This window comes from Orycteropus afer, unplaced genomic scaffold, assembly GCF_000298275.1.
Source record: "Orycteropus afer afer isolate SDZICR_OR568_19922 unplaced genomic scaffold, OryAfe1.0 scaffold00110, whole genome shotgun sequence".
Lineage (NCBI taxonomy): Eukaryota > Metazoa > Chordata > Mammalia > Tubulidentata > Orycteropodidae > Orycteropus > Orycteropus afer.
In genome coordinates this window covers 7101039-7116245 of record NW_006921697.1, presented here as the reverse complement: position 1 = coordinate 7116245, position 15207 = coordinate 7101039, and the positions used below count along the sequence as shown (strand labels likewise).

At 39.8% G+C, this 15207-nt stretch overlaps 1 protein-coding gene across 1 annotated transcript in view; it reads left to right on the top strand.

The window, feature by feature from the left end:
* Nucleotides 1-15207, top strand: part of FAT2 (FAT atypical cadherin 2) — a 92746-nt gene that overhangs the window by 21016 nt on the left and 56523 nt on the right. Inside the window, exons 5-8 of the mRNA XM_007943639.1 lie at nt 8196-8406; nt 10300-10439; nt 11632-11913; nt 13381-13591. Coding sequence (XP_007941830.1) covers nt 8196-8406; nt 10300-10439; nt 11632-11913; nt 13381-13591 — 844 coding nt within the window. The remainder of the gene's footprint in view (nt 1-8195; nt 8407-10299; nt 10440-11631; nt 11914-13380; nt 13592-15207) is intronic.

The following is a 15207-nucleotide window of genomic DNA, read 5'->3' as shown; positions in this document are numbered from 1 at the left end:
GAAGGGACCATTCCCTGGAGAAGGATGTCATGCTTGGTAGGGTGGAGGGTCGATGAAAGAGGGGGAGGCCTTCAACGAGATGGATTGACATGGTGGCTGTGATGATGGGCTCAGGCATAGCAGGGATCATGGAGCTGGTGTGGGATTGGGCAGTGTTTTGTTCTGCTGTGCGTGGGGTCGCTATGAGTCGGAAACGACTCGATGGCACCTAACAACAACAAAAAAAAAAAACTGTTGGAATCTGGATCGGGATTGCATTAAATGTGTTAATTGCTTTAGGTAGTATTGACATTTTCACAATATTCAGTCTACCTATGCATGAATGAGGGAGGTTCTTCCGTTTATGTAGTGCCCTTGTTGTCTCTTGTAGCAGTGTTTTATAGTATTTTTTTTTTTTTTTTGGTCTTTTGTGCTTCTGGTGAGGTTTATTCCTAGATATTTTATCTTTTTAGTAGCTATTGTAAATGGTATTGTTTCCTTTATTTCTTTATCAGAGGACTCTTTGTTGATGTAGAGGAATCCAACTGGTTTTTGTATGTTGACCTTGTATCCTGCCACTTTGCTGAACCTATTAGTTCCAGTAGTTTTTTTATTGAGTCCCTTGAGTTTTCTATGTACAGGATCATATCATCTGCAAATAGAGATAGTTTTAATTCCTCTTTGCCAATTTGTATGCCTTTTATTTCTCTTTCTTGCCTTATTGGCCTGGCCAGGACTTCCAATACAATGTTAAATAGAAGTGTTGATAGAGGGAATCCTTGTCTGGTTCCCATTCGCAAGGGGAATGCCTTAACTCTTTCTCCATTAATAATGATGTTGGCCATTGGCTTTGCATATATATCCTTTATTATGTTGAGGAATTTCCCTTTTATCCCTATTTTGCTATTTCTTTCCTCTTTTTTGACAAACAGGAATGGATGTTGGAATTTATCAAATGCCTTTTCTGCATCAATTGAAATAATCATATGGTTCTTTTCTTTTGTTTTGTTTATGTGGTGGATTACATTGATTGTTTTTCTTATGTTCAACCTCCCTTGTAAATCTGGTATGAATCCTACTTGCTCCAGGTATATTAATTTTTTGATATGTTGTTGGATTCTGTTGGCTAAGATTTTGTTAAAGATTTTTGCATCTATATTAATGAGGGATACTGGTCTGTAATTTTCCTTTCTGGTGGTGTCTTTCCCTGGTTTTGGTATTAGTGTTATGCTTGCTTCATAAAATGAGTTTGGGAGTATTTCCTCTTTTTCTATGTTCTGGAATAGCTTGAGTAGCATAGGTGTCAACTCTTCTCTGAATATTTGATAAAATTCTCCAGTGAAGCCATAAGGGACAGGACTTTTCTTTGTGGGAAGTTTTTTAATGGCCTGTTCAATTTCTTCTTTTGTTATAGGTCTGTTCACAAGTATTCTGTCTCTGAGTGGGATAGTTTAGGTAAGTTTTGTGATTCTAGAAACTTGTCCATCTGTTCTAGGTTCTCAAATCTGTTGGAATACAGTTTTCATAATATTCTGTCAGTATCTTTTTTATTTTCACTTGGTTCTGCTATGACGACACACTTTTCGTTTACAATTCTTGTGATTTGGATCTTTTCTTTTGTTAGATCTGCCAATGGTTTATCAATTTTATTAATCTTTTCAAAGAACCAGCTTTTTGTTTTGTTGATTTTCTCTATTTTTTTTTTTTTGTTTTCTGTTTCATTTATTTCTTCTCGATCTTTGTTATTTCTTTGCTTCTAGATGCTGTAGGATTCTTTTGTTGTTCTATTTCTAGTTGTTTGAGTTGTTGAGTTAGAGTGTAGATTTTGTTTCTTTCCTCTTTTTTGATGTATGCATCTATTACTATAAACTGTCCTCTGAGTGCTACTTTTGCTGTGTCCCATAGGTTTTGGTATGATGTATCTCATTCTCATTTGTTTCTATGAATTTTTTAATTTCAGTTTTCATTTGTTCTATTACCCAGTAGTTTTTGAGCAGTGAGTTGTTCAGCTTCCATATGTTTGATGTTTTTTCCTTGCTCTTCCTATTATTTCTAGTTTTATAGCAGTGTGGTCCAAGAAGATGCTTTGTAGTATTTCAATGCTTTTTAATTTATTGAAGCTTGTTTTATGTTCTAACATATGGTCTATTCTGGAGAAGGATCCATGTGCACTGGAGAGGAAAGTAAATTGTGCTTTTGTTGGGTGAAATCCTCTATATGTCTGTGAGGTTGAGTTGGTTGATTGTATTGTTGAGTTCTTCTGTATCTTTGTTGAGTTTTTTTCTAATTGACCTGTCCCTCTTTGAAAGTGGTGTGTTAAAGTCTCCTACTACTATTGTAGAGTTGTCCATTGTCCCTTTTAATTCAGTTAATATTTGCTTCACGTATTTTGGAGCAATTTTATTGGGTGCATAAATATTTATTATTGTAATATCTTCTTTGTCATTTGACCCTTTCAGCATCATATAATGCCCTTCTTTGTCTCTTATGATGTTTTTCACTTTAATGTCTATTTTATCAGAAATTAATATTGCCACGCCTGCTCTTTTTTGGTTTCCATTGGCATGGTATATTTTTTTCCATCCCTTAACTCTTAATTTGTTTTTATCTTTATGTCTAAGGTGGGTCTCTTGTAGGCAGCATATTGATGGGTCCTCTTTTCTTATCCAGTCTGCCACTCTCTTTCTCTTGATAGGTGCATTTAGTCCATTCACATTGAGTGTAATTAGTGATAGGTATGAATTGATTGCTGTCATTCTATTGTGTTTTTTTTTGTCATGTTGTTGGTGTTTCCTTGGTCCATATACTTTTCTGTGCTGAGTTCAGCTTGTTGCCTAATGCTTTCTCCCTTTTCTTCTTTATTGTTGGTTTGTGCTTATTAAACCCATATGTTTTCCTTCCTTCTGGATTTGCTTAGGGGGATTGTTTCTTTTCTCTGTGGATACCTTGGGGTACATTCTTGTCTCTACATTTTTAGAACAGTGCGTACTGTGAAGATATTGTCCTGTTTTTCTATTCATTTGGAAGTTTGTACCTAGATGTTTTATTCCCTCTAATAGATTAGTTGCTGTTGTTGTGTACAGATTGGCTTCTTTGGTTTTTAGTGTAAAATATTTTATGGTTTTATTTTGAGTTTCTATTTTTGATTTTGTTTTAGTGTTGATGCCATGATTCCTGATTTTGTTGATCTTTGTTGTAGATTCTCTATTGGAAAAATTTCTTTAAGCATTTCTTGTAGGGTTAGTCTGGTTTTTACAAAATCTCTTAATTTCTGTTTGTCTGAGAATGCCTTGATTTCACCCTCATATTTGATGGATAATTTGGCTGGATATAGGATTCTTGGTTGGAAGTTCCTTTCCTTCAGTGTTTTATGTATGCTGTCCCATTGCTTTCTTGCCTGCTTGGTTTCTGCTGAGTAATAGGAGCTCAGCCTAACTATTTGATTATTATAAGTAATATTTCTTTTGTCCCAGGCAGCTGTCAAATTTTTTTCTTTGTCTTTGGTTTTGGAGAGTTTGATTATAATATGCCTCAGTGTTTTTCTCTTGGAATCTATCTTGTGTGGGGTTCTATGAGCTTCTTGGACAAATATCTTTTCTTCTTTCATGATATAGGGGAAGTTTTCTGTTAACAGGTCTTCCACAATATTCTTGGTTTTTTTTTTTTTTTTTTCCTCTTCCTATTCTGGAATTCCAATGAGTCTTATGTTGTTTTTTCTCAGGTCATCCCATATAATTTTTAGGTTCTCTTCATTTCTCTTAGATCTTTGTTCTGATTTTTCTTCATATAGGCTGGTGTCGAGGGAGTCTAGTTGGGATATGCTTTCTTCAGCCTGTTCTAACCTATTCTTTTGTGCATCTACTGTGTTGTGTCATTCTGTAACTTTGCTATTCATCTTCTGGATTTCTAACTGCTGTTTTTGAATGAGTTCTGATTGCATTAATCTTGGTATTTTGTTCTTGAATGATTTTCCTGAGTTCTTCCAGGAAACTATCTGTGTTCTCCTTGCTTCTGTTTAGGGTTTTCTTAGGCTCTTGTAAAGCTCTATAAACATATCTTCTAAATTCCTTCTCAGATAATTCTATTGCCTCCTCTTCCTCCATGTATAATGAGACCTTTTTTTGTGGTTTTGCTTCTAATGCCTTGTCCTGTTTTTGTTTGTTTGTTTGTTTGATTTGAGGTTATCTATTGTTTCCTAGACATTTTGAGGTTGTCTTTAACTATTGGTTATATATTGATTTGTTTTGTCCTGGTTTTATGATTTAATATTTTTTAAAGGTGAAGCTGGTTATTTTATTTTTTTAGCTATTAATTAGGTATGCTGGGTTGCTCTGCAGTTTTCTTTGTGATGGTGAAATCACTGTGTGGTATGTGGATATGGGTTTCTGTTTGCCATAAAGAGGGTTTAGAATTTGAACTGGGAGGTATTATGGTGGCTGAATGTGGTTTCTTCTATTGGATGAGTAAGGGTATTGCAGGAGGAGGTGGGAGTGAAAGAGAGAAAGAAGGAAAGTGCCACGTTGCTAGGGGCAGTTTCCAGGGCTTTGAGAGGGCTGCTAATGATGATGTTGTACTGTTATTCACAGGCTCATGGCTCAATTTCAGCAAAGACTCCAGTTGTTCAGGGGTCACCACTTTCCACTAGGCTCAGACACATGCAAAAACCCCGCTCCTGAGGCCCCTAGGCACCAAAAAGCCAACCCAAGACAACTTCACAGCTACATGATCCACCTCAGGAGTTCCTCTCTGGGCCCACCCACCTGGGTCACCACCCTAACTTTGATCTACCACAGGAGTTCCTCTCTGGGTCTGCCCACCCTCAGTGCCAAAGATCCACTCTGTTTCAGCAGTGCAGGGGCCAAGATATTGCCCGCGTGACCTGTAGTTCCAATATTAGTGACAAAGTCAAGGGCGGGCTTCTCAGTACCACCAAGCTGACCCAAGCCTGATTGTTGTTCAGCTGCGAGGCACCTCCCCAGGCCTGCCCTCTTGCGGCCCCAGTGGACTCTCTGCTCAGGTTTCAGTGCTGGCCATGCCCATTTTCACCCAGCTGACCCAAGTTATCAATAAAATCAGGTGCTGAAGGTAGATCCTTGGGGTAACTGGTGGTGTGCTCACTAGTATGCTGCTGTGGTCACTGGTATACTGGTGTGGTATGTCTTCTTCCTTAAGCCAGGGAGGTCTTGGATGGCCATTCTTGCCTGCTGGTCGCTCCCCCTGGGAGGTCTCCAATGACCTTTTTCTGCTGACTGTCGGTGCTCTGCAGGATAGATCTTCTGATCTTGTTATTTTTTTTTTTTCCCTCCTGTCCCTTTCTCCTTTCTAATTCTACTCCCCTGAGTTTGGTACACTCTGACTCAGTGAGCTGTTCAGAGCACCAGAATCCCTAATTCAAGCTGCTATACCTAGTTTTTCAAACACTAATGCTAGAGGGAAATAGCATGGTGATTAGTGACAAGACTCCATTTTGAATCCTTCACATGCATTCTTAAAGCTGGAAGATAAACAAGGAAGACCAGAGAAGAATTGATGCCTTTGAATGATGGTGTTGATGAAGAATATTGAATATCATGCACAAAAGAATGAACAAATATGTCTCAGAATAATATGTTTAGAATTCTCCTTAGAAGCAAAGATGGTGAGACTGCCTTTCATGTACTTTGGACATGTTATCAGGAGGGATTAGTCTCTAGAGAAGAACGTCATGTCTGGTAAAGTAGAGGGTCAGTGAAAAAGAGGAAGACCCTCAATGAGATGGATTGACATAGTGGCTGCAACAATGGGCTCAAACAAAGCAAAGATTGTGAAAATGGTGCAGAAGCAGGCAAAGTTTCATTCTGTTGTATATGGAGTCACCAAGAGTTGAAACTGACTCCATGGCACTAACAACAACAACAGGAGGGAGACAGCCAAAAGACATGGAGGTGTACTCCTCTCCTTGGCTGTCTTCCAGAGAAACCAAGAGTCTTGACTTTAGTCAAAGATCAGAATTTGGGGCCTGTTGCTTTAAAGGCAATAAAGTTCTTGCCTGGGAAATCTGTTCTGTTTTGTGAGATAAGGATTTTAGTGAAGGTAATGTGGGTTTCGGAATCAAGATAAGCCTTGTTTCCAAACTTGGCACTACTACTTTTTGACTTTGCAACTTGGTACCTTTCAGCCTTTGTTTTATCATCTATAAAATGGGTATGAGAACAGTTTCTTTGTAGGAAGCCAATGTAGCAAGTGCCAAGGCTTGGGCTCTCATGTCAAATAGTCTGATGCATAACCTCACAGCATATCAGGCATATAATCCCAGGTAGGTGACTTCACCTCTCTGAGCTCCAGTTTCCTTCTGTGAAAGGGAAGTGATCATAGTACCTCTCTCAGAGAACTGCTATGAGGATTAAATTAGATATTGTATATATAAGACTTAAAATAGGGTTGGGTAATAGTGAGGGCTCCATAATTTTTAGTTTATTATATGGTTATTGGGAAGTGCATTACTACTAATATAATTGAAATACCACAAATGGATGGCTTTAACAAACAGAAATTTATTTTCTCATAGTTTAGAAGGCTAGAAATCTGAATTCAGGTCACTGGTTCTAGAGGTCCTTTTCTTCTTTCAACATCTATGGGCCTGGCTCCTTGGAGGTCTTATTATCAATCTTCTCCTAAGTCTAGGAGGTTCTCAGTGCAGGGACCCCAGGTCCAAAGGACACACTTCATTCCTGGCTCTTCTTACTTGGTGTAGTTAGGTCCCTCTCCTTTGCTACTTCTCTCTCTTTTTATCTCTTATAAGATAAAAGAGGAGACTCAAGCAAAGGAGTGACTTGAATAAGGAGATAAAAGAGGAGACTCAAGCAAAGGAGTGACTTGAATAAGGATGTGACTTGAGTCACACCTCATGTAAGTCTATGACTTAAGATTCACCCCCAGCCTAATCCTGCTTTATTAACATATATCAAAAAACTCACTGCCATTAAGTGGATTCCAACTCATAGCAACCCCCACTGGGTTTCTGAGGTGGTAAATCTTCATGGAAGTAGATTGCCCTGTCTTTCTTCCATGAAGTGACTGGTGGATTTGAATCACCAAACTTCTGATTAGCAGTCCAATGCCTTAGGCACTGTGCCACCAGAACTCCTTCATTAACATATTATGTTAGGATTTACAATACATAAAATGTAGGATAATTGTATTATCTCACAAAATGAAGGGCAACCACACAATATTGGAAAACATGGCTGTGTTCTGGTTACCTAGTGCCACTCGGCAGAAATATACCACAAATAGGATGGCCTTAACAAACAGGAGTTTTTTCTCTCACAGTTTGGAGGCTTTAAGTCCAAGTTCAAAGTGCCAGGCTCCAGGGGATGGGTGAAAGTCCCTTGATCTTGGGCTTTAGCTGTGCCCCTTGCTCCCGGCCCACTGGAGCTGGAGGTATCTCTTCACTCAGGCAGCTACTGGCTGCTGAGTCTAATAAGCCCAAGGTCAACAAATAAAACGGCACAGTCCTGATGTTACCAAACCACATGGCAGTCCATTAATTAAGTCCATTGTAAGTTCCAAAGTCAGCAGAGCATGGCAGACTGCTGAGCAATGACATGGCTACATGCAGGATCCAAGCATGACATAAACTAGAGACCATTCCCCCAAGGCTTCTGCTTATCTACAGGAAGCAGCCCATATTCCCTAAGGCAGCTACTCAGCTGCTCATAGTAGATTCCACCATGGAGTTGATTACCAATCTCATCATGGGGAATATTACATCCAGCTGCCCAGCCATTCAACCAGGCCCAGCTAAGTTGACATACAAATTGAACTACCACAATGGCCTAATCAATTTTCCACATAAATTTTTTTTTTGAGGACACAATTCAATCCATGAAAGGAAGGGTAAAGGACACAACATGTACAAAATCCAATTTTGGAATGAACATAGAGTCAACCTTCAATTAATAGTGCTCTTACTATGTTTCTACTAACTGTGAGATTCTTGAGCACAGGTTACATGTTTTGTTACCACTGTGTCTGCAGCAACTACTGTTGCTAGGTACCTGTTTATAAACACTCGAGTGTGTGTCAAATGAATGAACAATCAGAAGAGAAGCCAGCTTGGCTGGAGTCCAGGACACTCTGTCTCTTGGCCTGGCTTTGGGGCTGCATTGGTATTCTAACTTCTTGGCTCCCACTCTCCGTACAAAGCCTCAGTTTCAGTTTTGGCCTCTTTTCAGATCAAGGCCACAGACAGTGGACAGCCACCACTCTCGGCCAGTGTCCGGCTACACATTGAGTGGATCCCCCAGCCCCAGCCTTCCTCTATACCCCTGGCCTTTGATGAAACTCACTACAGCTTTACAGTCATGGAGACGGACCCTGTGAATCACATGGTGGGAGTCATCAGTGTTGAGGGCCGCCCAGGACTCTTCTGGTTCAACATCTCAGGTGAGAAGGGACCAAGGGCCCAGGGAGGGCCAGCCCCCCCCCCCCATCCTTATAGATCAGATCCAGTCCTCATGATACAATCCTTCTGACCCTTCTTAAGGACACCCTCCCTGGAAGCTTCTCTTCTGGCCTTGAGTGGTGACCACCTCTTCCCTGGGTTTTCTGGGGCAAGAGCAATAGGAACTTCTGCCCAGTTTTCCTTTCACCCCAGGCAGAAGAGGAGATTCTCAATCCAGCACCAACACCTGTTCTCGGGTGGGACTGCCATGATCTCATTAGTAGCCTCAGGCAGAGTGAGCAGTGCTTTAGTTAACCCAAGTACAAGGGAGACCAAAGATGAATGTCCAGGGAGACCCAGAAGGGAAAGCACAAGATTTCTGTTTCCTCTTCTGCTTCAGTGTGAAAATCAGTGTAAAGCTGACTTGATTGACCATGAGCTTGAGCTTGAGACACCCTGAAGCCATGCTAATATTCTAATCCCAGAGTCTATCCTTAAGACCGAGGGGAAGGTGCCCCATTCTTATTCTAGGAAGCACTTGGGTACAAACTCTGAACTTTCCCTAAAGTTCCTTGCTGTCTCTGAATCAAGATTTTATTTAAATAGCTGAGGGTCACAGCTGGAGAATCTGATTAATCCAAAGGCTCTCTTCCCAGAAAATCATGCACATACATACAAACATAAATTTGCATAGCAGATATTCCAAGTTAAGAGCTTGTCATCTAAGAGTATTCTGTACCATGGAATCCTGGTACAGTTTTTCCCATCTGTCTCAGAAACACTAAACACCTATCCTAAGCTCTTTGACCTCCTGGACTTACTTCCAGTTCTGATTCACTGGTGTTTTGTTTAACATTTTCCCACCTACAGAATTAATACATGTACCTTACAGAATATTTAGAAAATACAAAAGTGCACAGAAGAAAATAAAAATCACCAAAAGTCCCAGCAATCAGAAGATAATCCATTGTTACAATTTTAATGTATTTTCTTCTAGCCATTTTTCTTTACATACGCACACATACCTTACACACCATAAGGATTATATTGAAATATTGTTTTATAGTCTTTAAAAACATTTTTTTTTATTGAGATGAAGTTCACATAACCATTTTAAACTGTACAACTTATGGCATTTAGTACAGTCACAATGTTGTGCAAGCTCTGCCTCTATCTACTTCTAAGACATTTTTGTCACCCCAAAATAACACTCTGTACCCAGCAAGAAAGCAAATTTTCTCCCCTCTCCCCAGAAACCACCAATCTGCTTCCTGTATCTATGGATTTACCTGTTCTGGATATTTCATATAAACAGAATCATTTATAATCTTTTTAAATGTAACATATCATAAAAAATATTTGCTATATCACTAATGGGTTCCCAAGACATTTAAATAGTTGTGTAGTATTCTACCTTCTGGATTTTTATAGTTTATTAAATCAATTAGTTGTTGTTGAACAGAGGTTATTTCCATTTTTCCTCCATATAGGCTCCTTAGAATGCAAAGTACTTGTAAGCCATGAAGTAGGGCTCCATTACTCCTATATGTTTCAATCCCAAGAACAGAGTGAGTTCTGGGGCAAACTTTGGTCTTCCTCTGGGGCACTTCAGTCCTTTGCCTTGTTATGGATCATCATTTGAATCTTGATAATAATTTGACTGGTAAATTGCAGCTTTTTAGACCCCTGGGAGATAAACTATAGCTTGTTATTCTGATATACTGTATCTGAACAGTCTTAGTATCTCTGATTCAGGCTCTTTCTCAAATGCTCTCAATCCCCCAGCCAAGTTTGGAAACTACTACACCTCTAAATCTGTTGGCCAAGTCCCATGTTGTGCTACTTCTGCCCAAATCATCAAGGTTGTGTGTGATCTTTCCCCACTCCTACTCCAGGTGGAGATAAGGACATGGACTTTGACATTGAGAAGACCACAGGCAGCATCTTCATCGCCAGGGTTCTTGATACGAGGAGGAGGGCGAGCTACAACTTGACTGTGGAGGTGACGGATGGGTCCCACATCATTGCCACCCAGGTTAGAAGCCTCAGTTGAGGACTTCCAAGTGGAGAGGAGAGGTTTTCTGGATGTGATGTCCCTCAAAGAACACTGAAATTGGAATCAAAGTTCTGGGTTTGACTCATCTGTAACACTCTGTATTCTGTAAACTTGGGAGAAGTCTTGTCCTCATGCTGGATTCTCACTGTAAAATGAGGGATTTTGTCTACATGAGTGGTTTTTAATTAAAGACAGGCTGCCACTGGATCTACTTTGGGTGTGAAGACAGATGAGTAAGTGAGGCTCTGGATTTTTACTCCATCTTCAGTTAGAGCTTTATCTATTTTGTATATTGGGATTTCACACATTTCACTTGAAGAAAAGAGCCTTTGTGAAATACACACACACACACACACATAATATACGTATATACACATATATACATGTATAGGGAGCTCTGGTAGCATAGTGGCTAAGACACTTGCCTGCTAACCAGATGGCTGGCGGTTCAAACCCACCAGCCACTCCTCGGAAGGAAGGTTGGGCAATCCTACTTCCGTAGTGATACTGCCTCGGAAACCCAAGGAGGGGTCGCTATGAGTCGGGGCCGACTCGACAGCACATAACAACAACAACATACATGTATAACAACAACAACATACATGTATAACAACAATAATATATACATATACACATAAGTGTGTGTGTGGGGTGTGTGTATGCATATATATACAGGTATACCTTGGAGATATTGTAGGTTTGGTTCCAGACCACCACAATAAAGCAAGTCATATGAATTTTTGGGTTTCTTAGTGCATATAAAAGTTAAGTTTAACTACACTTCAGTCTATTAAGTATGCAATAGAATTATGAAAAAGTTTGAAATATTATGAGAATTACCAAGATGTTACACAGTGTTGGAAAATGGCACCAAGAGACTTGTTCAATGCAGGGCTGTCACAAACCTTCAGTTTGTGGGGGGGGGGGAGCACAGTATCTGTGAAGTGTAATAAATCAAAGCCCCATAAAATGAGGTATGCCTATATATATCTATAACCACTAGACTGTGTAGCATCTAAAAGCCTTATGATTTAGAAAATTCTATTATTCATTCAACAAATATTCACTGAGTGCTTGCTGTGTGCCTGAGAATACGATAGAGAACAAGACAGACAAGGTCTCTGTCTCCATGAAGCTTACAATTTACCTTCTCTCTTACTGTCCTCCCTAGGTCTATATTTTCATGGTAGCCAACGTTAACCACCATCGTCCCCAGTTTTTGGAGTCTTATTATGAGGTCAGAGTTCCCCAGAACACATTGCCTGGGGTTGAGCTGCTCCAAGTTCAGGCCACAGATCAAGATAAGGGCAAGGGTCTGATCTATACTATACATGGCAGCCAAGACCCAGGAAGTGCCAGCCTCTTCCAGCTGGACCCAAGCAGTGGCATCTTGGTAACTGTGGGGAAACTGGACCTGCACTCAGGGCCTTCCCAGCACACGCTGACAGTTATGGTGAGTAAAGTGAAAAATTGGTGAGGTTGCGCTTACAGGTACATGGGGGTGGAAACAATTAGAGGAATGCTGAAGGTTCCCTCTCATCTAGTGGGCCAGGTGTACCAATGCCCATAATGATAGATGGAGCTGTGGCATTTCAGAGCTGACCAGAAGAACCTTCCATAAGGGATGCCTGGGAATGAGCATAGAGATGGAATGGCTGCCAAGGAAACTCCTTTTCCTTCTCTGGACAAAACCCACATTTCTCCCAATGATTCTCTCCCCGACTCACAACTTCATGACCACAATTGTGGCTTCACAGAATTTCAGAGCTGGAAGGGGTCCAGAGACTATCCCACCCAGAGTAAGACAAGAGAGCTGTGTAGGGCACCAAGTTTAAGGAGGTACTTAGTCTTAGGGCTGTACAAATATAGGGACATGACTGAGAGTGAGTGCATCCTCAAATTTTGTGCCCAGGCACCCTGTTTACCTCACTCTCCTCCCAGCCCTGATGCCATCCATTTCTCTTATGTTGTCAGAGGCCTACAGAAAAGGAACTTGCCCACAAAAACATGCAGTTATTTATGATGGAACCAGAATCAGAGTCCTACCTTCCTGACTCCGGTTCAGAGTTCTTACATGTTAGTTATTCTCCTCTGGGCACATTAGTAAATTTAATGTATTTTATACAATACATTAAAGTTAGTAGATTAGTGAGTAATTTTCCAGCAAGGAAAATTCAGTGCTCCCCAGATTTACTTGGCTGTATATCTTAGTTTTCTAGTGCTGCTGTAACAAAAAATACCACAAGTGGATGGCTTTAAAGAACAGAAATGTATTTCCTCACAGTTAAGGAGGCTAGAAGACTGAGTTCAGGCCATGGCTGTAGCAGGAAATCCTTTTTTTGTCAGTAGTACCAGGAGTTCCTTTGTGTCTCTTGGCATTCCTTGGTGTTCCTTGGCATCTGTCATCCCCCTGTGTGTGTCTGTGTATTTCCTGCTCTTTTTGATAACTCAGAAGGGATTAGGTTTAGGGCTCATCGTGCTCTTATATGACCTCATTAACACAAGAGGAAAACCCTGTTTCACAAGCATAGGGGCCAAGACTTCAATACATATTTTTTGAGAACACATTTCAATCCATAACACCATAGAGCTTTTTTTTTTTTTTCTTTCTTCTTAACATGTTAACATCTTGAAGAACTAATATTCTTGGGGACTAATTTGGGAAATACTGAATTAAGTATGCTTCTCCGTTCAATTCTGCCTTTCTCCTAAAGTGAAATTAGTAGCTAAGCCTAATAACTTCTGATTGCTAAATCTATTTAAAAAGAAAAAAAAATAGCATAAATTGGAGCAATATTTAAAGATTACAGAGAGTTACAACCAGGTATATTTTTCATTGCCATTCTACTTCATTGACTTTGAGCTAACCCTGCTTCTCCCAAACATTTGTGGCTCGTCCTATGCTCCCTTGGGCCCATAGGTACGAGACCAAGAGATGCCGATCAAGAGGAATTTTGTGTGGGTGACCATCCACGTGGAGGATGAAAACCTCCATCCACCCCACTTCACCCAGCTCCATTACGAAGCAAGTGTCCCTGACAGTATAGCCCCCGGCACAGATCTGCTACAGGTCCGAGCCATGGATGGTGATTGGGGAGCCAATGCTGAGGTCCACTACTCCCTTCAGAAAGGTGAGAGACCTGGCCATGTGTTCAGAACATGGGGGGAGGGTGCTTTGGGAATAAGGGAAAACACCAGAGACATGATTTTGTAAACGATTCAAGTGTCAAGCTCTCTACTATGCTTTGGCAAATTATAATTCTAGAGCATTCCATAGAACTATAATGACCTGATTAGTGCACTTCCCAAGATGGTAATAACGTAATAACAAAGGGACTAACTCAAGGTATGGAAGAATTTACATATATATTATACACCCATTACTCATTTATCCACATGGTTAGGTTCCAAAGACCAAGTTGTTATGCAAAAATGGGTGATGACCACATCAGATCACAAAAGGAGGATGACTACATCATTATATAACTTGCAAATCACATCACTACAAACCATTGAGAATAATGGCTCAGCCAATTTGACACATAGCCTTAACTATTACAGCCAATGTGGCATTTGTTATAGTCAGACATACGTTGTTAATGTGCCAAATAGTCAAATAGTAGAATTTTTACTATTGTTTTAAATGCAAAATGTTGGATAATAAAATAAAAAGTGAGGAGCAGGTGTACATGCCTCCTTCTACAAATGAAGAAGCTGTTTATGAAGTCCAAGAAACATTTTCAAATGTAAGAACTTTTTGCATGTACAGTAGAATCAACCAATTGCCAGTGAGTTGATTCATGGCAACCCCATGTGTATCAGAATAAGACTGTGCTCCATAGGGTTTTCAAGAGCTGACATTTTGGAAGTGGATCACCAGGTCTTTCTTCTGAGTCACCTGTAGTAGGGCTTGAACCTCCAACTTTTTAGTTAGTAGCTGAACGCATTAATTGTTTGTACCACCCAACCAGAAATCAAACCCACTGACATAGAGTCAATTCTGATTCATTGTGACCTGGGTTTCCAAGGTGGTAAATCTTTATGGAGGTAGAGTGCCCTATCTTCCTTCTGAGAGTGGCTGGTGGGTTTGAACCACCAACCTCCAGGTTAGTAGTCAAATGTCTTAGGCACTGCACCACCGGCTCCTCACAACTGCACCACCTAGGAACCCATAAATATTTTATAAGGTACATGGCATGGTTTTAGGAGGAACTTTCATTTTCTCCTAATGCCAGCATTCTCCTAATGCTTAATTATTATTTAGCATCTATTATATGGCTTTTCTTTAATCTCAAAAATGAGAATAATATTATCTGTACCACAAAGTTTTTATAAAAATTAAAAGAGAAAACATATGTTCATATATGTTGTAAACAGTAAAATACAGCACAAACGCCAGGGTTTTTTGGTATCATTGATAAATGTTAATTGTCACTAATTAATGTTACAAAAATGATAATAACCAGTATTCCACTAATTATTCGTGATAATTTCTGATGGTTGATAATGCATAATTAATGATATGCAACAATAATTATTATCTTTAATAATAGTGTTTCATGGACTAGGTATTGTGGAGGGACTAAGATGAAACTGTCTGGCCCTCTGCCCTCATAGATCAAAATGTTCATTATTGCTTGTCAGTTTCTTTTATATATATATATATATATTTTTTATTTTATTTTGATTTGGGTGAAGATTTACAGAGTAAATTCACTTTTCATACAGCAGTTCACATATACTTTGT